Consider the following 22,479-nt stretch of genomic DNA (forward strand, 5'->3'; position numbering starts at 1 on the left):
CAAAAATAGTCAGTTTTACAGACACTGAGCTAAATTTTGGTGTGGTTGTAGCAAAGACTGAGTCACGACATGTAGCCCAAAATCTACTAATATCTAGATAGAAAGTTTGTCCCTACCCTGTTTGTCTGTTAGCAAACAGGGTAGGGACAAACAGCGTTATTTTCAAGGTTAAAACAGCCACAGATGCCGTCATTTCTCAGTTCTTTACCAACTTCAGGGCTTTATTTTTGTCCACTTTTGCTCAACTAACGTTAAACGATTTAAAGCAACAATTTAAAAAATAAATCCCCCAGTTTTACATCTACTGACCCAATCAATTAGATGATGACGGTCAAATAAAAACCGAAGAGTCCAGTTTTTTTTTTTGAGCTTTTTTTGTTTTTTATTTGAGGTGCAACTGTCTAGTGCAATTGATACGTCACATTTGTGATGGACTGAAGGAACATGCACAAAAACACCAACATACTTCTTGCTCGGCATTTCTTCCATTCCTCATGACAAGTGTCGCGTTTTTGTGTTCAGCGCTCCAGTCGCACTACGAGCAACTTACACACTTGGCTGTACAAAAAAAAAAAGACACACTAAAACATGTCAATTACAATAAAAAAAAAAGGAAAGAAAAGAAAACAAGTACACGCGTTCCCAAATGGTAAAAAGAGTCCAGATCATTTGAGCGAGTGATTCTGAAGCGACAGCAGTCCTGCAGGAGAGACAGCATCTTAGTGTTGAGGTTAAAGATCCTCACTTGTTCCCAACCTGAGTTCTGACATCACAGGTAGTTCAAAACCTGGTAGAACCATAGATAAATATATACACACAGCGATAAAAGAACTTAAAAAAACATTTATATATGTATCTATGGTTAGGAACCAGGCACTTGGCAGAGTTTAATTGGAATAGTTTTAATCTGTACAAAGTGGACTACCTAACGAACAGTCTCGTCTTGTTTATGATTTTTTTTCCATCTTTCGGTTATTTTAGTTTAATTACATTGATAGAAACAGAAGCGCGCATCCCTCCCTGTTTCAAAACAACAACAGCGAGTCCACGCACGAACGCCTGACGCTCCGACGAAGAACGGAGAGCGTGTGTTCAGAGCGAAACGCGCTCCCTCCGCCATGATGCCATGAACTTCCTGTGTCCGGAGAAATGTTTGTCCATTTAAAGAGCGTCCACTGTCATTTAAAAAAAAAAAATCAAAAATCAAAGTGCAAATGGACAAAAACGGACCGAGACGATGAAGAGTGACAAACTGTGTGCTGGTGGAGATGTGGGAGGACAGGAGGTGAAACGATGGCACACTTTCCACAGGGGTTCGAGAGCGTCTTCCCTCGTCCTTACCCTCTTTTTTTTTCATTTTTCAGGATGACGAAGACGATTGTCTGAAGCAGGTAGCGGGGGACACTCACACTGATGAACACCGGTGCAACACTGAATCTTTTTCAGTTAAATTAAATGTGCAACAAAAGGAATGTCGTTCCTCCGGGCGATCAGTCCCGACCGCGTCCGTTCACAGCAGGACTCCTTCCTCCTCCTCATCTTCTGTCGTCCGTCCCCCCTGTCCCTCATCCTCGAAGCTCCGGTGTCCCCTCTCTGCGTTACGCCGGCGCGCCGGAGTTCTGTGCGGGGGGCGGGAGCGCTTGTGCGGCGGTTCCGGGCGGGACTGAGGGCTGGGCGGCGCTGGTCGGGGAGCCTCCGGTCTGGACCTGAGCCTGGAACTGGGCCATCTGCTCGGGGCTGGCCAGGGTCTTCAGCAGGTTGTTCTCCTGCTCCAGCTGAGTGTTGCGCTCGATCAGCTCCTTGATCTGCTCCTTCAGCACCTCCACCTCCTCGCGCACGGCGTACATCAAGTGGCTCTTCACCAGGTCCTGAAGACGGAGGGAGGAGAGAGACGGTTAAATTCCTGATGATTTTTATGAAACTCAAAGTAATCATCGGAGGCACCTTTACAACTCATAAACTTATGGAGTCAACTCAAAATGGCCGCCACAGCTAATTAAGCTTAGTGAAAACGATGTTTTGAGAAATCCCATGTGATACGACACGCATGAGAACGTTGTCGTAATTTGTTCAGGGAAGAAATGCTCATTTCTTATTAGGATATCTGCTTTTTTCACTATTATATAATACAATTGCTTGCCGTACTTTTCATCACAGAAATGTGGAAACATCTGGTTTAAACTGTCCGTTCGTCCCGACAGAAAAGCCCAAACACTTCCGTGTTTTATAGATTAAAATAAAACATAAATTAATTTTCTATTTACTTGTTCTTAAGATCATTACGATCGTCATAAATGCTTTGATCTTGTTTTTAATTAAATAAAAACGCGACACTTCCAAAGCTCAGAATAAAGCCCTCAAACTCAGGGTGTATGTTTTGGGCTCAAGGAACAGCTTTTGCCATTTATTCAGTGTTCCTGACTGCTTCTAAACAAACGCATTGTTGGTGAATCTACAAAAATTAAAAATATACGCAAGGCTGCATCTCACTGGGACGCAAAATCATGACAAAAAGGCGCAGATTTTCACCTGGAATCACAGGTTTGAGCAAACTCAATGTGAAATTAGGGCCAAAATTCACAGGAAATTTGCACACAGATGGAAAAAAAGGGCTGTAACGAGAACAACTCTAGACGAATATCTCCAGAATATGTTTAAAATTTCTATTTTTGCTTATTCTTTGGTCATTTATAAGCAAACATATTATCAATAAAGCGTACTTAAACTAGGGCGACAGCAAGGAAAACTGTCAATTTTCCAGCATCACAGATGAGATTACGTGCCTCAATTTTTATCTTTTCCCTCCTTCACTGTTATGAACCCTTGCTTTCGTTTTGTGAGCGAGAGGCAGCTTGTCGGAGGAGGATTTGTTTAATAATCTGAGCATCTCCTCCTCCGTGGACCCTCCCATCCTTCCTCCTGCCCGAGCAGAGAGGGAACAAAATGTTCCTGCGCTGGGGGGTGGGAGGCGCCAATCAGGGCCCGAGTTATTTATACCGAGCCGAGGGGAGGCTGCAGCTTGCCTAGCAACACTCGGATGGAGATGGAGGAGAGGGAGCAGGAGGAGGTGCGGACCTCGGCTCGGCTAGGTCTGGAGGTCATCGATCTGAAGGGTGACACAGCAGGAAGCAACTGTTGCCTCAAACACAAGCAGGTGCAGGCATGTGCAGAAAGCACTTCACCCCCTTCTCATTCATTCTCTGCTCCTAAAACAGACATTTCCCTGTAAATATCCTTCAAGGCTGAGGTGCCATGCACGGTGGAGGCAGGAGGTGGTCTGGGTTACATAACACTCAGGAGCAGCAGGATGTTCACCTACCATGGCTTGTTCTATCTTGTTGTCAATAGCCACCACGCTTGCACCAGAAGAGCTGAAAGACAGAAAACAAGAAGGGTTTGTGAGGATGATGTAACACTGCGGCTGGCTGGGATCTGAGGGAAACAGACCTCCGATCAGGGACGGTTTTTAAAAAAACAGGAAACGAGGAAAAATAAATTAGGATTACAAAGACATCAAAACAGACCTGTTATCAACCGTGACCGGGTCCTTTCCGAGCACGGAGGACAGAAACGATATGGAGAAACTCCTCAGCTGGCAAACACCGAGGTCCATCGCCACCGTGTAACACTGGGAGCTCATGCTTCTCCGCGCGCTAAAAGCCCCGAGCCGAGGGCTGGAGAACCGGGGAACCCAGCGGCGGACAAGCGGAAGAGCGGCGCATGTCGTCGAGCTCCGAGTCGCGTATTTTTTTAAATAAAATACAGCTATATTTAAAAAAGAAAAAGCCCCAGCACCAGCACCGCCACCGCCACCGCCGGGGCGACGGAGCAGCTTGCAGCCGGGACGGAGGACACAAAAGACTGAAGCGAAGCGCCGCCGCTCCGCGCAGCTCTGCTCTCCCTGCCGGATAATTCATGCGGCGAGGCGGCGTCTTATTGGCCGAGAGAGGAGCTCATTAACATAATTTATGCAGGAAGCGCTTTTCTGCTTCAATTCGACTTAAAAACGACCGAGAGATTAATTAACTCAAATTAACACACATATATTCCTCCCAACTGTCTTCTAGGTGTACTTTACTCTCAAACCCTACAGTCTGTGCGTGTTTTTTTAATTTTAAAAATTTTTTTTATCATTATGAAACTTGAAGAAATGATTACAGAAGCAATGTCTCCCCCTACAGGTCATAAGTGGTAACGCCCCCAACCGAAAAGTATGACGTAGGCTTCTGTTAGCAAAATATCTCATGAACCCTTGCACAGATTTTAATGAAACCTGCCTAAAGTAATCACTGGATGTACATCTGCTACTGGCTAATGTTTGAAGTCAACATGATTTAAGATGGCCGCTGCAGCCAGATGATTTTAAAAAACACAAAATGTCTGCAACTTGCTCAAATTTACAGATGCTGACCTGAAATTCAGTGTGGTAGTAGCTGGGACTGATCCCCAACATATATTTTGAGCACTGTCAACAAATGAGGTCTTTGTTCAAAATTGCGCAATCAAGCAATTGGAGTCGACTGCTGTTAGCAAAATATCTCATGAACCACAGGATAGATTCCAATGAAACTCTCAGAAAGTAATCACTGCGTGTCCCTCTACAACTCATTTAAGTTCGGAGTCAATCCAATTCAAGATGGAACTAAAAACCCCAAAATCTCGGACGTCACAGCTTCACAGACGGGTTCTCAGACACACGTTTCTCCTCGCGGATTAAGGTAAACGGACTCAGTTTGGCGGCGTGAAGGTGTGGACCGTTGCCGTCGCCATGGAGACAGGATAAACAGCACACAAAGAAAAGGAAGTGCATTCTGTGTACACAGCTGGGGTTGAGATAGTCCCCTCTTCACAATCAGGGTGGAGTTTTTTTCCCTCTCCTCCATCTATTTACTCGTGACCACACAGACAGTATTTAATCAGAACACACCTCAACATCTGCAAAACAGACCAGCTGTAGCTGTTATTCGTTTGTTTACTAACTAGCTGTGGCAGCCATCTTGGATTGGGGTTGACTCCAACCAGCTGAGACGTACATCTAATGAAAAACCCGTCCAGCTCTGCGTTTCCTTTACATTTGCAACATGACTCGAACGCAGTGTACTTCATGATTAAGCACCAAGTTTTCAGTCAGGCATCACCTAAATAAACTGATGAACATAACCTGTAACCGTAACTATTAAAGAACCGTTAAAATAGTAAAATAATGGCTTAATATCACCTGTGTGTGTTGTAGCTTATGCGTAGATATTAAAAACAAGCCACGCAACTTCATAAACGATTGAAGTTTAGCTCATTTTACGTTGTGAATTACAACAGATCTTTAAAATGTTTCATATTTAGTCGTCTGGATAATTAAAGACTTTCCTAGTGAGTCTAAAAGAGTCGCAGTAATGAGCTGCGGATGCTAGCTTTAACCTCGATTCGCCTAATGTGTCGGCTCAGGTTGCAAGGCACTGACGACGTAGCTTTCAAGACGATGTCGCGGCTGAAGAATTACAGCTAAAAACTTTCAAACAGCACCACAAAATGGCTGACTCAGGACGTAGTGAACGAGCGGACAACTCGAACACAGCCGAATAGGAAATTGGTTGTGGACGTAGTTCCATCGGTCACTTTCTTTAAGTGGTTTATGAGATATTTGGCTAACAGAGAAGCGAACACACACTACCTGCTAGTCTTTCGCCATTTCTAACGTCACGTCTTTTTAATATATTCGATCAAAGACTGAATCCATGTCAGTTTGTCCAGCTGAAGGCGCTTTGAAGACAACGAGTGATTTAAAGGAAGTGGAAAATAAATCTGAAAACAACTTCTGCTGTTATTTCTGCCCCTAAAGGAGCGGAGTCACACGTTGAAAGAAGACGGCTGGAGACAAATAACACACATCTTAGTGAGGGGGGGGGGGATGAAGGAAGAACGTGGCTCATGTTTTGTTTTGATTTATTGGGTTTGGGACACTTGGGACTGAAACCAACAGGACACTTACACCTAAAATTGCATGCTTTCGCACGGTTCGAAGATAACATGCGGGAACAGGAACAACGTGTCCTCGAAGGCGGCAGCAGGAGCGGGAACATGCTGAGGTGGTGGATCTTTATACATCTTGAGTTGGACAAACAGGCGGGCGCTGCACGAAGTTCGGACACTAATGTTTCTGTACGTTATTGACAAGCCGAGCGCCGCCACAACACCAACGAGTCCGAAAGACACCCCGACGGGACAACAACACAGCCATGGTTTTTACCTCCTCAGATGCTCCTCCAGCTCCCAGAAGAGCAGCTTCAGGGCCGTGGAGTCCGGGCCCTGCGCTGCTGCTCCTGCCCCGATCAGCCCCCTCTCTCTCATTGACGCGTTCAGATTAAAAACACACACACTCCGATCAAACAGAGACTAACCCCACCGCTGTGCCCTTTGGCCCCCCCACCCTGTAAGCCGAAGGAGCTTCACATGGAGGAGCAACAACAGAGCCCAGGATGGAGCTCTTCACCGAGCCTGGGTCATATACAGACTGGAAGGCGATTGGGTGTAAGCGGAGGAGACATAGGAGGGTGGGCGGTGATGTCACTGGATAAAGGAGTCACGCCAGCTTCCTCTCCGCCGTTACGTAAACTGTCAGCAGGGATTAGGAAGGATTCTTCCAATCGGATGAGCCACTTTTGACCACACACCCTGCCACGAGCTCGCTCACAGTCGCCTCAAAGCCACTCCCTTTGGTTCACACAGCCTCTCGCCGCCGTTTTGTTTCCCTCCACAATATATATATATATATATTTTAGGTATCTGGAGGAGAATGTGTCTGCACACAGCCTCAACAACAACACCCGAACATAAAGGCAGAACCTCATGTAGAGCAGAGCAGAAGCCGCAGTGGTTGAGTGCAAAGAGGCAACTCTGTTCGAAGATGGCGACCAGCCGGACAACAAAATGGTGCCCAATGGGGAGCCTCCCCGTCTAAAAAACAAACTGTACTTTCATCGTAGCAATTAACCTCATTAAGTTAAGGTCACATATACTTTTCTTCAAAACCAAGACCATTACTGAAAATATTAACCAAGCGCCGAAGCAAATTCTGTCAAAGTGAACGTAATAATCGACATTTTTCTGAAAACGGCTTTTTATCCCGCATGTCTGGACAAAGGCCCCGGACCTCCGCACCACGGCGTCGCGTACGGGGAGGCTCTCGTTTCCTGCGCACCCGCGAACATCTGAACCGTGCGTCTGTGTCCTGAATAAAAGATTGACCCAAATATTACCCAACCAGAACTCAGACGGGAAGAACAAAGAGGCAACAGCTGGTGGTGAAAAAAAAAAAAAAAAAGACTTCTCATGCTGCTCTTATTTTGTAGAAAGTAAAAACAAAAATACAATTTTGACCCAGTTTCTCTGAATAGATGTAAAGTATTTTAAATGAAAACTGATATTCTACTAATTATGAACTAAAGACCCAGCATTTCCTCAAGGAATGCATATTGTAAATACATTTTATGTTGATAAATAATGCGATAATAAAAATAATTGTGCCATTTTGTGAGATCTCGCGAGATCTTTGATGTGTTACTGCTCAGAGTATGTGTTGGGGGTGATTTTAGCTCAATATCTGTAAAACTGACCACCTTATAGCCATTTTTGTGTTGGCTACAGTCGCTTAGCTGTGGTGTCCATCTTAAATCCCCAAAGGTTGGTCAGTTCTAATGATTAATGCAGCATTTAGCATTATTTTTTGCGCACTAATGACTTAAATAAAGTACTTTTTTTATTAATCATTCAAGTTCAGCCTTCTCTGAATGACCTGCTTTTGATAAAATGTTTCCTTTTAACTCATTTGGAAAACTTCAGTTAATTAAAACATGAGGTTTAATTTATTTTCATGTACATTTTACTAAGCCACGTTGTTCTGTGTCATTTTTTTACATAATTAAACGGCTGAATGAACATGTAAACTGATAGAAGGCAGATTTAGCTGAAGTTTCAGTCACTTAAATGCAAAACTAAAGTGTCGTGCATATTCAACGCTCATTTTAAACTGATCTCAGAAAGCTTTTTTTTTTTTTTAAATTTATGATAATGGGAGCCATAGCATCAAACAGTGAAGAGAAAAATGGTGGACATGTGTCCGCCACACCCTGCGGACTTCACATAAGACAGGAAGGAGCAGATGGCGTTTATGTTGAAAGGTTTCATTTCAGACATAAACGTCTGGGTGGGGTGAAAACATCAATATTTAACGCTAAAGTCTGTACTCTAACCGGAGGTTTAAACCAAAGCCGGACATGAAGATCTGTTCTACACATGTAGAACGTTAAAACGAGGCGAGACATAAAGATAAATCTGCAGAGAAAATATCTTTAAACTTTAAACTAAATGCTTTATTGTGTAACTCCCTTTATCGTCTCTTTCTCAGTTTAGCCTCATAAACGCCCAGTGCTGCTGGACCGTGCAGTTCAGAAACAAATATTAACGTTAAACATATGCAAAGGCTGAGAACAGCAGGCAAAGTGTCCATGGAACTGCTCCGAAACAAGACGAGAGGAACCTGAACCGACGTTGAGACAAAGTTGGACAGATAAACACAGGAGGAGAAACTGCTTTTCTTTCTCTTCCATCGGTTCACATGCTGAGCCGTGATTCACTGGTTCTCTTCCACATCACTTCTCCTTTAGCCGTCGGAGGGCTTGTGCGTGTCTGCATCTCTGCGCCCTGTGTGTGCGAGTGTGTGTGTGTGTGTGTGTAGGCCGGCAGAATCCGGTTTTGAAGGCTAAAAAAAAACCAAATGCATTATTAGTTTCTAAATTTGGAGACCCATTAGAACACGTTTGAGCTGATTTTGCCGTTCCAGGTCGGGAGAGGCGGTGTTCAGAAGCTGAGGATAATCTCCTCTGATCCTTGCCCAGACGCAGACAAAACAAAGAGGAAGAACGCCCTAAAACTCAAACAGGTCGCCTTTCACCGCAGCCCCTTCAGGGCTGAAAGCTCTCCGGAGCGCAAAGCGAGGCGCTCTGCGGCGCACGCAACGCCTTACATAACCAGATCCTGTGCCGTGTGAGCCGTGAAACGGAGACGACAAGACGGAGGAACGAGAAGCTCCTGCGGTTGGTTTAGGAAACTAACACATGCCCCGTCCACTGCTATCTGTAATAAAACGAGTGCTGCCTCAAAATGCCAAAATAACCCGTGACTAAAAATTACAATATGAGGCCTCTGGATGCTTCTTCTATTTAGAAAAACATTCCAAATCGATGACGTAAACAGTTTATTTTGGACTTAAACGTTTTCCCAAGACACACAAGCACATGCAGTCGTGGTCAGGAGATTTAAGGTCAGATGGGAAAGAGTGAGCCCTGGTGAGAAGAAGTTTGTTCGAAGCCGTCAAGGCGAGAACGCCAGTTTAACTGTGGAGCATGGTGGTGGCTGCATCGAGCCGTGGGACAACAGGACAACGATCCCGAACCGGCGTCACAACTGGTTTCTGATTGGACAAAGCAGGCGAGCGTTAAGCCCAGTTCACGGAAGGAAACAAACCAATTTAAAAACAACCACGGCTGTTTTTTTAGCAGTGATCGATCATCACACGAGCAAATATTACGCAATCTTCAGTCACGTGAATCTTCGGAGGCTCTCCGTGAACGGAGACACAGCCGGGAACTGTCTAAACATCTTCACAGCGGCGGCGGGGAAACTGTGCTCGAGGTTCTCTGCGTGTGCGCCGCTTCACGTGGCGCCCCGATTGTCTTTCAACACTGGGAAAGGCCGATGTTTTGACAAGAAACAATCACAAATTTTCCACTTGGTTTTTTATTTGTTATTTTACCGCGAACGTTGTGCTTTAGCAGGAAGTGTTTCTTATCAATAATCTTCTCGAGCGAGCACTAAAACGTGTTTGCGTTTGACATTCTGGACGCTCAGAGGCAGACTTCTTTCTTCCTCTTTTAATTTGAAACAGGCCAAACATCCAGCTGTAGAAAAACACAGAGTTGGCTCAAACTAAAGTTTATTTTGAAAGAAAACTGCAGGAACCTGGAAGAACCCGGCTGTTAGCTAACATCGGGCGTGTTTACCCGGAGTTTTACAATTTATCACGAGCTGCATAGGAAAAAAACTGAAGTACAACATTGTGGATTTTTATTGGCCCACCACCATAGACGAAAGGGTGATAATGTTTTTGTGTTTGTCTACAACTCAGTCAAGTTTACAGAGCTAAACCTTGGTGTGGTAGTAGCTGACAATCATCCTCAACACGTACTTCAAGTGCTAGCTTGAGATCTTGCATGAGATCACGTAAATTATTTGCAATGTTTGATCAAAATGGCTGTAACTCTGTTCCTTTTCTAGCATTTTTAGTCACAAAAGGCAGTGTGAAGGTATAATCAAACACAGAATAATTAATTTATATATCAAAATTCTTAATTAATAGCAGCAAATAATCGATAAAAGCCTAACGTGACAGTTTAAGAGAGAAATCCTTGCTTTTCCCTGCTTCTCCGTGTCAAACAAGAGAAAAAGCCGCTCTGTACCGTTGAAAACATTCCTCCTGTGAACACTTCACACCCCTTAAAACACCCCGACAGCTTAAGTCACAAAACCACACACGCACACACACTCATGCAGCCTCTGCGAGAATATGCAGCTCTGCACGACGAGCACAAGGCGAGCAAACGTGACACACGGCTACTTGGCTCCGAGGCCTGAAAGCTCCTTCCTACGCTGCCAAAAAGAAAAAAAAAACGAGCGAGGGAATACTCTGATGTGTCTGCAAGATCTCAGAAATAATCAATCCTGAAAACTTTCAGTCTTATTTAAAGGACAGAACACTATCAGGCAGAGCAAAGCTCATAAAGGAGTAACGACACCCATCACCGCCTGATTATTTCACCCTTCTGTCTAACAGGCAGCACAGAGGCGCTCATAAATCTGCTCATTAGGTCCTCGTTCATTCCTTGCGTGCAAGAAGGACGTTTCCACTTAGCCACAAGGCATATTTTAGGTCAGGGACTGTCAAAGCGCTTTTACATAAACAGCCTGCAGTCCAGACTGGGAGGATTTATGATCCCACGCTGCCACCTTGTGGACAAATATCTGCACTGCGGCGTAAAGTGGACGAGAGGTGGTTGAGTTTATGTCTGCTAAAGCAGAACTAGATGTCAAATTTAATTATTAGAAGACTTCAGGAAGGATTTATTGACCTTGACAGGAAGAGAAAGAAAATGAGGGCTTAAAACAAACTGAACTTATTGAACAATGTAAAATATGAGACGGTAAAATGAAAGGAGGACTGGAGGGAATTATTAGGGCAGGGCATCTTTGTGGTTCATGAAATATTCGGCTAAACAGACAGACGCAAACAAATACGCACCTAAAGATACGCCTAATGTTGGTCGAAGTCTCAGTCAGAACAGTTGGAAGAAATGCTGAAATGTAACAGCTTAAACTATAATTTATCTCTTAAAAAACAGCCTTAGTTCTCTTGAAAATGTTTCCAGTTTACTGGCAAATGAGCCAAAAGTTTTACAAGAGTCTAATCTGAAACCACGAGCCAATTCTGCAGGTTTGTTTGGTCTCTGTGATGATAATAATAATCTGTGCTATATTCTTATCTAGAAGTGTGCACGCAAATGTTTGTTATGGTTCAAAGGTACAACTTACTTTTTTTATGTTTATACTGTCAACTGAAGCCAGACCGGCGCTAAACCTCTGCTTCCACGGGAAACTTTGGACTCGAGTTTCTTCTTTTCTCATCAACGGCAAGGTTTAATATTCCAGTTTCAGATCACAAGCCGGTTGAGCAGGCGTGTCTGTACGAGGAAAGCTTAAATCATGAGTCAGTGTAGCCGCACAGAGTTCAACAAGTTGTCTCTTATTAATAAATCATGTGAGAAAGCCCCTGTCGCATTAAAGGAGAACGGGTGAATTGTTTGACAGCGAGTATGTGCTGAAGTTCTCCACAACAACAACAAAAAAAAAACAGGTTTAAGAAGAGAAAGAAGCTCCACAAATGTTTTTAAAGTGGGTTAACGCAACAAAAGTGTCGTAGCTTTTGCCTGCATCTCCCAAACTTTGATAATTTGCCATCAAGTTTCCTTTAAATTAAAAAGAAAACAAAAAGGCAGTTTTGACCGATTGACTAAACTGAAACTCCTCGGGCGTTTCCATTAGCTCGAGTGTTGCCAGACATCTGGGATTGATTAAAACGGTTGTAAGCTGGAGAGAAATACAATAAACAAAACAAAGCAAAAAAAACAAAAAAAAAAAACAAAAAAAAAAAAACACGCAGGAAGGCCAACAATCAGCCGCCCTGGACTTCGGACTTTTACATCTCTAAAGGATGACGTCAGACGCAGAAATAAACCCGATAAATTACAACAGATGCTACATAAACGTCGAGGCGCTTGTTGCTCATTACCTGTAGGTGTTTTAAAACCATTCACGTGTGAAAGCTTGTGAACGTTTGCCCTTTTCTTTCTGTGGTGAAATAACTTGAGCACTTAAGAAGCTGAAAGAAATGAGCTTTCTGCTCCCTGCCAAACTCGGGCTGTGGATTAATGCTCTTTAAAACTTTGGGACGAAAGGACGTTTTCTCAAGCAAAAGTCCAAAACGAGCACATATATTTCAGTTTCCTTTCAAATGACAGTCATGATAGCTTTTTTTTTTTTAAATTTCCATTTCCTGGCAGCTTAAACACTGGGCAGATGATCATAACTGCCATAAAAGCTGCACCATCATAAAATAAATCACTGTGAATGTGGGAAAAACTGGGCCACCCAAATTGAATTACCGTACATGTGCAAGTAAAAACATAAATGATTTAAATGTACTGAATTTTACCAAGATTAAGACTTCACTTGGGTCCGGATCGAGGCCGCGGCCTGCCACTTCAGGACCCCTAATGTGTATTAATGGTAAAATTGTTTAAATAAGCTTAAAAACTACAGTTTTTCCAACTGGATTGTAAATCATTCAACACAATGCATGCACAATGTGTGTGCCCTTTTGTTGCCGTTACTGACAGAAAGGATTAAAGGTGTGTGGAAACAACACAAACGGCAAGTGTTCATGCGAAGCCAGAACTATTTTTCGCCCCCCTCTGCGTCGTAAAACCGATGCTGGCTACTTTCCGAACATCAGATGACGCCAACGTCACCCTACGGGCTGATATTCGGCCCGAGTTCAGTCTGAAAGCGCCGATTTCACTGACGGATCGAAAAGAAATTCGCAGCAGGCAGGCGTTTGAAATGAAACGAGCAGAGTCCTGCAAATCAGGACACACCCGTTCATGTTTTACAGCCCGACACAAGGCGGGGGTGAAAACCCTCGCAGCCGCAACTCTGAGCTTTAAAAGGGCCGAACTACACCCTGACAACAAATAATCACAAATAAAAACTAAACACAAATACAGATTATTTGATCTCCATGTGGGAAAACCAGACCTGGACGCTTTGGTCAACTCGGGTTTCAGCTGGGAAAAGGTTTAATCAACAACCAGGAAATTAATCAGCAGCCGCTTTGATAAGTAACCATCACAGAGACTCAACCTTAACCAACACAAAAACGGCTACAACCCAGTGAATTTTACAGATATTGAGGTAAAATTCGACGAGGTAGTCGCTGAGAGTCATTCACAACACATGTTTTGAGTGCCAACAGATTCTGTGCGATCCTGCGTGACACTATTTTTAAAATTTGACCAAAACGGCTTCAACTCCAGTCATTTTTTAGCACAATAGTGTAGTTTACTATGGCATGAGACAAGAAATGCAAGGCTTTTATATTTTAATATAATTGGGCAAGATTATCTAGAAATAAATGTATTTTACTGTAATTAAACTCCCATCGGGACAAGTTCCTACACACTTCAGGAGTTTACCGGTTCAATCCATTTTTTCTCTCAGTAAATAAGGGTGTAAACGCTGGTTATAAGCACTATCAGCAGACTTCTCATTGGTGCGCAACTGGACAATGTTAATTTAGGGAAAACACAAAAACACAGTGGTTTTGTTTCTCCAGAATGAGGGCACAACGATCTGGGCGACTAGAGAACCGAAAAAAGAAAAAAAAGGAAGGGGGAAGACACACGGGAGGCAGACAGTAAGACAACGTGACTATTAAACAAAGGAGACAGTCACACCGAGGCTGTCTGCTGCAGCGAGACACTGGCTGATTTATGCCAAGAAAAGCCATACAGATCGACGGAGACCACGCGGGGGGACGTAAAGCACACACAGGCAGGACGGGGCAGCAGCAACCGGTGCCAAAAACCTCCGTACGGTCCTTCCTCTGTCTGCAGCAGGGATGACGTCAGCACGGAGACTGCAGATGCATCAGACTTTGCTTACCTCAAGCTCGAAGCAGCAGAAACGCCACCAACAAAACACTGACTTCGACTTATCTGTGGTGTCAGAAAACTGTTGGTTTAATCCTGATTGCGTAGGGAGAAAAAAAACCCAAGAGGACTGTGCGTTATTGCAAACGAGTATTTCTCATCGTAGGATGATCATAATTCAAAGCTATGACATGAAAAGCGGCGGACGATATGCATTTCCTGCAAGTAATGCTGGGTTTTTAACCCGGATGCATGTTTTGTAAGTCAATTGAGACTGACTGTCAAAAAAAAGGAGCTTTCTGCACAAATTATTGTGAAAAAAAACAAACAGAAATCTCTGTTTCTCTGCAGCCAGGGCCGAACAGATTTATGCAACTCAAGTTCTGATCCGGCACAAACTCTGAGAGACTTTATCCAGGGCGCTGACCCAGTTACAATCCCCTCCCCGCCCTCGCGTATTTATTATTGGGGTTTTTATTTTGTTCTATAAGAGCTTACCTGCACCTGACACGGTCAGTTTTGCGGCGGGAGAACTACCACGGATGCAGCATTTATACGTCTGCATGTGTATAATCACGCAGTCGCAGCGTTCCCCTGGAGTGGAACTAATGAACATGTGTATAAACACGTCTATTAAAAGACCAAACCTAGAGGGAGCGTGAGGAAGGAGGCACAAACAAGTAAAGGATGAGTATCATGAGGGGGAATGGCACAAAACACAGCCAGAGAGTCAACCGGGGCTGAGCGTCTGCTGAGTCACTTTAACCCCCGAGTGACTCAGCAGCTCAACCGCTTCTGAGTCAGACTCTGACGTTTTCGTCACAGCTGCTATTAACTCCGTTTTCCGAACGTTGTCATGGAGAAAACAAAGGGATCGAGCAAATGTAACGGTTGGCTCGAATTACTCGACAAACTAAGATCAACCACCGGAGGTTCGAGAGGAGGAAAGCTGCGGTTGCTGCGTGGGAACAACAACCTTTAGCCAAACTTTGCAATTTTAGTGTTTGCAAAGGTTGCTTAGAAGGGATGGCCATATTGAATGGTGTAAATCAGTTCTAGATGTGCATCAAATGATCACTTCCTGAGAAAGTCATTAAAATCCACCCAGAGGTCAATGAGATATTTTTGATAATATGACAGAGAAAAGAACAAACACGGGCAAAAACATCACCGTCTTTCAGATGAGGGTGATATGACAAATAGTTCACTGCCTTAATTGAGCAAACAGACTGCAGCCTTAACAACAATGTACTCTCTCTAAAACATCTTCCTCACCTGTCCTCCTCTCCCTCAGCATGCTGACTCCTGAGGCCTGCGGCGACCATGAAGGCGCTGGCTTCGGCAGACATCCCAGCTGCGCCGCCGACCTCTGCTGCCCCCCCCAGCCGGGGCAGACCCAGCAGGCCTTGGTGCTGGATCAGGAGCTTCTGGGCATCCTCTAGCTGGGAGCTTTTTATGGAGCTGACCCCTCCAGGAGCGTGGGCGAGGTTTGCTCCCAAGGAGAGCAGGGGCTGGAGGTCGGCTCGGAGGGCGGTCAGAGGCTTGTAGGTGGTCCCTGGAATGGGTGCTGCGGAAGGGTGCTGGGCTTGGGGCTTTGGGTGGGGCTGGGGTTGAACGGGGAGGGTTGGAGGCTGCACGGTGGAGAAAGCTGCAGCAGCAAGCGGGGCTACAGGACCCTGGAGGGGCGGCAGCTGCTGTGGGATGCTGATGGGCTGTGCCGCTGGGACCCCTGGCACAGGTGAGGAGATTCCTGCTGCAACAGGTGGAAGAGGAGGTGGGACCTGCGTCTGGAAGGGAGCAGTAGGCTGGATAAAGTCTGGCTGTCGTACACTTCCTGCAGGCAGAACTCCCGCTGCGTGGAGCTGAGGAATGGGGTAACCTCCCAGGGGAGTCTCCACAGGATAGGGCAGTTGCTGAGGTACTACAGGAGGTGGCTGCGGTGTCACTGCAGGAACACTGACAGGAACCACCGGTTTCTGCCCATGACTCGTCCCAATAACCTCCTGAGGTGAAATGTAGCTCACAGCGTGTGCCAGTGGCTGTGGGGGGCTCTGCATGGCCTGCGGGCTGGTGAAGTCCTGGCTTGGCGGCTGGTACGGCTGCAGTGTGTGAGGTGGCTGCAATGCAGGGACGCCTGGACTAACCCCAGTGTTTCCTGCCTCAGCCTCTGCAGCCACATCTGTGGCCTTCGGCGCCTCGGAGGGAGCCGGATGAGGAACGTCCTTCTCGTAGTACTCCGTACACGTCCACCGTCCTTTGCGGAACGGCTCAGAGTTAGTGTCCAGTTTAACCACCCTAAAACGAGAGCCTGTGGCAGTCTGGGTATGGGTGTGCTGGGTTTGAGTGCTCTGCCCAGCTGGGGCCACTTGCACACTGGCATTAGTGTTGTCAAACCCTGGAGCGTTCGAAAGCTTCGCACTGCTTTGAACATCAGGAGCTACTTGTGCTGGTTTGGGGTTATCCAACACCGGTGGTCTCTGGGACTTGCTGATCCCAGCTTTGGGAGCTGGGCTGGAGGTGGCCAAGGGTGCAACGGGAAGAGCTGCTGGTTCAGCTCCTCCCACGCTGTCAGAGTGATGCTGAGGATAATATTGGTGATGCATGGACCCGTTGACCAGGGAGGAGTGCTGCTGGGACCCCTGAGAGGCGACGTGAAGCTGGATCGGCTCATTTGGAGACACGATTCCAGGTGTGTCCACCCCATGGAGACTGTTCAGCGTCTCGTCAGAGGAGCTCCTCTCCGGCACACCCGTGTCCGTGGCCTTGGACGTGGAGACGTCCAGCATGTCAGAGGAGGACAGGTCCTCGGTGTGTGACTCGTCCATGTCATCGTAGCTCTCGGTGTCGTCTGCAAGGCTGTTGTTGCCACTGATCTGAGCAGAAGTGACGCTCGTTATCTGGAAGCCACTTTTCTTCTTCACCTGGACGCTCTGGGGCTGGTGATGGGGAGCCGGGGAGGACGACCCGGGCTGGCTCTGGTTCTCCTCCACGGCCGGGCTCCCCCCGGCTGCTCCGCTGCTGCCTCGCCTGAAGTGGTGAGCCGTTTTCCGGCTCCCCGTCCCCGGCGGGTCCCCGGAGAAGTCCTGGTGGTGCATGTTTACCTTGAGGCCAATAAATGGCAAGTCATACAATTAAAAGAACCGATCCTCTTCTGTGTTATTCCAGATATATAAACACTAAGAACGCTGTAATAAAGTGCAGCACATAAAATAAACAAAGACTGCGAAAATCAGATAGCCGACGTGTAGCTGCAACTAGCAGCGATTAGCCATGCTACTTTGGCTCATTTGCGTCCCTTTTTACTCCCAACTACGAGTATTTCGCTAGCATTTCAGTGACAATTAACCACGGTGAAGGTAATTTAGTCCTTAAAAAATATCCAAAGTGAATATGTGGACGCCTCTTAGCTGGCAGGAGTAGTGTGTCGCAGGAAACCAGCAGTCGCATCCATTATTCCTCTCCCGGAGTCTTCTTCCTCCAACGAGACAGGAATTTAAAAAATGAAATAAAAAAATTAAACCATGACCTCGGCTACCGTTGGCAGTCGACGGCGCCTAAATAGTACCCGTCCTTGTAGTGGTAAAAATTGCTCGGCAAGCCCATCTCGGCCGTATCTTCACCGTGTTTGCTGTATCATTGCCGGTGAAATCAGTAACGGCTGTCAGTCCTCGCAAGGAGGAACGCAAACACTGCAGATGCGCATGCGCAAACCTGCCCCCCTTTATTTCATGCAGTGTTTACGCGCTGAAGCGGAATCCGGATTTTTTACGTCGCTACCCTAAATATTGTCTTTCACGTGAATATTTTTGTCGAACTTGCGCGTTTCTCTACAGCACACACAAACCTACCAACTAGCTGTTAGGGAATACATAATTATCAAACCTTAAAGCTGAAAACCTATCTGCCGAACTGAAAGAAAAATAAGCTACCCAGTATTTTACCCTGCACGTGAAGGCAGCACGGAGGTCTGGTTTGTGTTTATTTCTTCGTTCAGAAGTGCTACTATAAACGGACACATTGATGTCTGTAAATCTAAAGTATCCAAGCGTATCTTTATTTGTTTGCTTAAATAATATTTTGTTTAGCTAAAAATAGATAATTTCCCTCTGTGCACGCACACATTTAATGGGGAAATGTCACGTTAGAAAATCCAGTTTTCGATGTTTGCAAATGTTTTAATATTACCCCGGTTTATTTACATGCAACTTTTTATGTCCAGGATAAAAAGCTATTCATCAAAAATCACTAAATCAACAATAAATATGAACTGCAATAAAACAATAAAGGCATAAGCAAATAAAACTAAATTAAAAAATAAAGGCCTAGTTATTTGCTTGTTGTGAATGACTCTCAGCTACAGCCACACCAAAGTTTAGCAAAATATCAGTAGGACTGACTGAGTTATAGCCCTTTTTGTGTTTGCTAAGGTTGCTTAGCTGTGGCAGACATCTTGAATCGGATTGACTCCAAAGGTTAATCGGTCATAGATGCACATCCAGTTGTTATTTCCTGCAGGTTTCCTTTAAAAACACAGTCCAGTGGTTTGTGAGATATGTCGCTAACAGACAGAAACAAACTCACACATCATCTGCCTTCAGCTTTGGGCGACGGGGCACAATAAAGCCAAGAAAACCTGCTGAACTAGTGCTAAAAATCCTGTGAGAAGAATTGCTTGTTGGTACATAAATCCGCTTACGCTGATCTTTGAACACCGAGCTTCTGTGTCTGCCTTCTGGCATCACATTCCCATGTTAGGCAAGTAAAAGTAGGGCAAATTTCAAGAGTTGAGACATGCCCGTCAAAGCGTTTGAGGCTATTCATGGATACGTCACATGCACCTGTAGGGGAAGGAGCTCTGGGAAACTTCCATTGAAAAGTCTTACACTGTTTGTGCAGCATGGGCATGACTTTATGTCTACTTCTGTGTGGATTTAAAGCTGAGTAAACAGGAACGGTGAGAAAGTGACGGTGAGGAATCATTCGTGAGATAAATCAGGAGGGGAAACACAGATAACGATGGAGCACAATATGTTTGAAGCTAATCTGGTAACAGAACACATTCCCCAATCCTCATCCGACTGAAATACAAACATTATGAATAAAATCAGTGACAAACTTCACCTCTAGATGGCACTACAACCCACACAGTGCTCCTTTAAGTCTGTTTAAAATAAAGCTTCTAGTGTTTTTCATGGTTTTAATATAAAACCAAGACCACAATGATGTTTGTGTCTCTGTGTTTGTTTGTTTATCTGTCTGTATGTTAGCAAAATACCTCATGAAACACTGAACAAACTTTAAAAACCGTTCAGGAAATTTTATCAGGATGTACATCTACAACTAATTAGCTTAGAAAACACAAAAAGTAGTTATAACCCTGACAATATCATGCTATCATTTGATGTTGTCATAGCTGAGCGTCCTTTACAACTCCAAGGGCTACATATTGCACAAAACTTTTACAAATTTAACAAAAACTGTTAGTTTGTCTAGAATGTTAAATATTCACGAATTGCAACAGATCAGGGTGTTAAAAACGGTATATTGGTAAAAGGGAACAACCAGTGCAGGGTATGGCATTCCTAGAGATTCTAATAAGGACTATAAACAAAAATATAACATTTTTATGTGCATCTGTCTGTCTTGGAGCAGTCGTATAGTTAAGTGTCTTTTTGTATGTGCATGACTATAAGAGACTATTAATTTATATATTGTTTTATTTTATCACAACAGAATCATAACATGTGCCATGTGCCGAGTCTTAGGCTTTCAACCTTCAAATCATGAATCTGACACACAGTAGGAGACACAAACAAGGCCTAAAGCACGCTAAATATTATTCCACATGTTCACATTTGGCCTTGTGGCACAAATTTCCCTTTCCTTTTCCCATGAAAAGCAGGAAGAGACTTTCAATAGTTGTCCTTCCTCCCTGTGGGGTGAAAGTGGTAAGTAGAGGTATCCTTGTTTGGATCAAAGCTGTGGGAAACTGTTTGCAGCACTGCAGATGTATGATGGCTGGGTAAACCAGGCTGTCAATAATAAGTAAACAAAGCCTGAGGATTTTAAATTGTATGTTTACAACTTTTTTAAATCGCACTTTCTTTTCTTATACTGAAGATTACTGGTTTGCAGGCAGATTTCAACATAAAAATACTTTTGAAAGAAAGGAGAAAACAAAAAAACGATGCCCCGTGTGAGGCTCGAACTCACGACCTTCAGATTATGAGACTGACGCGCTGCCTACTGCGCCAACGAGGCAACCTATCAGGTGTAACTACCATTTTTGACCAATGGACAGCCTCATCTGTGTCGCGTCCTGTCCAATCAGCGTGCGTATTTTATTCGAACGTAACAAAGCAGGCAGCCAATAAGGACGGCGAGTTTCTCTTATGAAGCCGCCCTCGATGCCTGCGACGGTTTTCATGTACCCATAGATTTTAAAGTTCTGATAGAGTATTAAATAATAATAAAGCAGACGCTTTCCCTGTAATGAACTCTGGACAGGAACACAACCCTGAATACATTACCAGGCTTTTGTAATCTAAGTCTGTCGGGACTAACACATCTCCTCGTTAGTGTAGTGGTGAGTATCGCTGCCTGTCACGCGGGAGACCGGGGTTCGATTTCCCGACGGGGAGTGCAAAGACATTTTTAATCATAGGTATTTTCTTCATTTAAAAGCTAACAAAGTCTGTTCAAATACGTCACCATTTTATACCGTGCTCGTAAGAAAAGGTCACACAGTGAGGACTAATCCCCATTTTACACAGGCTCTAAAGGTCCCAGCTCATCAGCATTTTTTCAAGGCTGACCCTTTTTTGGTCCCTGCTGTGGTGGGTGGCGCAAGCTTCACTTATTGGTCGTGGGTGTGACCAGATGCAAGCATAAAGAGCGAAAGGTAGGAAAATAAACAGCGTTAGCTTACCCTGCAACATTTATGCTGTCTGTCCCCCAGTTGAAGGCGCTGTAAAGCCTGAAATCTCCGGCGGATAACCGCTGTTCTACTCTGCGCAACAATCACGGCATCCAGAGCATTTCTTCCACCGCACCTCTCTTCCTGAAGTCTCAGGAGAATCCCCATAAGTTTAAAAAACAGCAACAACACAGGGCCAAAGTTGTCCATAGCGCTTCCGTTGTTTACACAACTTGCGCCAAGTTTCGGTAGCGCACCTGTCTGCTTTCAAATGTCCACTACTGTCTCAGTCACAAAACATTCAGCTTTCAAAAACCTACAATGGAGTGTGAAGCCCGATCCCCAGTCAGTTTCACTCCAATCAACACCTTTATTCAGGTGAACAAAGTGGCCCATCAGTCGGACAAACAAAGACCCCAACGAGCCTCTGTTGTGAGGAGAGTGAGGACAATCTGCATGTGGATCTAGTCCCACCTCTCCTTTAATAGCCACTCTGTCTGCTTCAGGTACAGAATCGAAATCCAGCTGTTTTTGACTTTCTCTCTTTTGGATTTTGGATTTTCTCTTTTGGATGAACAAAATGAAAAACGAGCTGGAAGTAAAATGTGTGATGCATTGGCCGGGAATCGAACCCGGGCCTCCCGCGTGGCAGGCGAGAATTCTACCACTGAACCACCAATGCTTTATAAAATCACTTCTGGACACGCAGCAGTGTGATATACAACCGGTTTGATCAGCTCCTTAAAAAAGGCTAAAAGACACTCCCCGTCGGGGAATCGAACCCCGGTCTCCCGCGTGACAGGCGGGGATACTCACCACTATACTAACGAGGAGATGATGCCACGCTTTAGCCTCTCCCCCTGTCAGGCTATAAAGACACAACACCGTGGCAAAGAATAAAATGCTCTGTGGGGAGTCCAGTCTGCCTGTAGTTCACCTCAGTGGTTCATGACCACCTCTGATATGAATCAGTGCAGCGATTTTGGTATATCTGGAGTCTAGATAAAATGAGCAAACTGGAAACCAACTTCAGCTTCGTGGAATTGAAGGAGAATATTTTCAGCAAGTTACCTCGGTTGCAGTGACGTGCGGTGAGGTTCATGGTTGGTGAGGCACTGAGAGTCAGATTTACAAATATATAAATCCAAAAGGGTAGCTTATTCAATTGGCTGCTGGTTATTTCATATCTCATCAGCGTTCTTCACACACACACACACACACACACACACACACACACACTCTCTCTCT

The 22,479-nt window shown here is 44.9% G+C and overlaps 1 protein-coding gene and 3 non-coding genes across 6 annotated transcripts; all 4 read right to left on the reverse strand.

Moving 5' to 3' along the window:
* Positions 1 to 355: 355 nt before the first annotated feature.
* zgc:65895 (uncharacterized protein LOC393546 homolog) lies at positions 356 to 18,009 on the reverse strand. 3 transcript variants are annotated; one of them, XM_017436452.3, is made up of 3 exons: positions 15,591 to 18,009; positions 3,320 to 3,371; positions 356 to 1,868 (listed from the first exon to the last, which is right to left on the reverse strand). In XM_017436452.3, exons 1-3 carry the CDS (start codon positions 17,408 to 17,410, stop codon positions 1,599 to 1,601), a joined length of 2,142 nt encoding a protein of 713 aa, XP_017291941.1. In that variant the 5' UTR covers positions 17,411 to 18,009; the 3' UTR covers positions 356 to 1,598. The 3 variants fall into 3 exon arrangements, with proteins under 3 accessions (XP_017291941.1, XP_017291943.1, XP_017291942.1); XM_017436454.3 differs by lacking the exon at positions 15,591 to 18,009 and adding an exon at positions 6,245 to 6,371; XM_017436453.3 differs by lacking the exon at positions 15,591 to 18,009 and adding an exon at positions 3,525 to 3,906.
* A 2,494-nt stretch (positions 18,010 to 20,503) lies between these two features.
* Positions 20,504 to 20,576, reverse strand: trnam-cau. Its single transcript has one exon. It is a non-coding gene; the product is annotated as a tRNA-Met (tRNA).
* A 1,266-nt stretch (positions 20,577 to 21,842) lies between these two features.
* trnag-gcc lies at positions 21,843 to 21,913 on the reverse strand. Its single transcript has one exon. It is a non-coding gene; the product is annotated as a tRNA-Gly (tRNA).
* Positions 21,914 to 21,992: 79 nt separating this feature from the next.
* On the reverse strand, positions 21,993 to 22,064 carry trnad-guc. The gene has a single exon. It is a non-coding gene; the product is annotated as a tRNA-Asp (tRNA).
* Between the last annotated feature and the right edge of the window lie 415 nt (positions 22,065 to 22,479).

Source organism: Kryptolebias marmoratus, linkage group LG23 (assembly GCF_001649575.2).
Source record: "Kryptolebias marmoratus isolate JLee-2015 linkage group LG23, ASM164957v2, whole genome shotgun sequence".
Classification (NCBI taxonomy): Eukaryota; Metazoa; Chordata; class Actinopteri; order Cyprinodontiformes; family Rivulidae; genus Kryptolebias; species Kryptolebias marmoratus.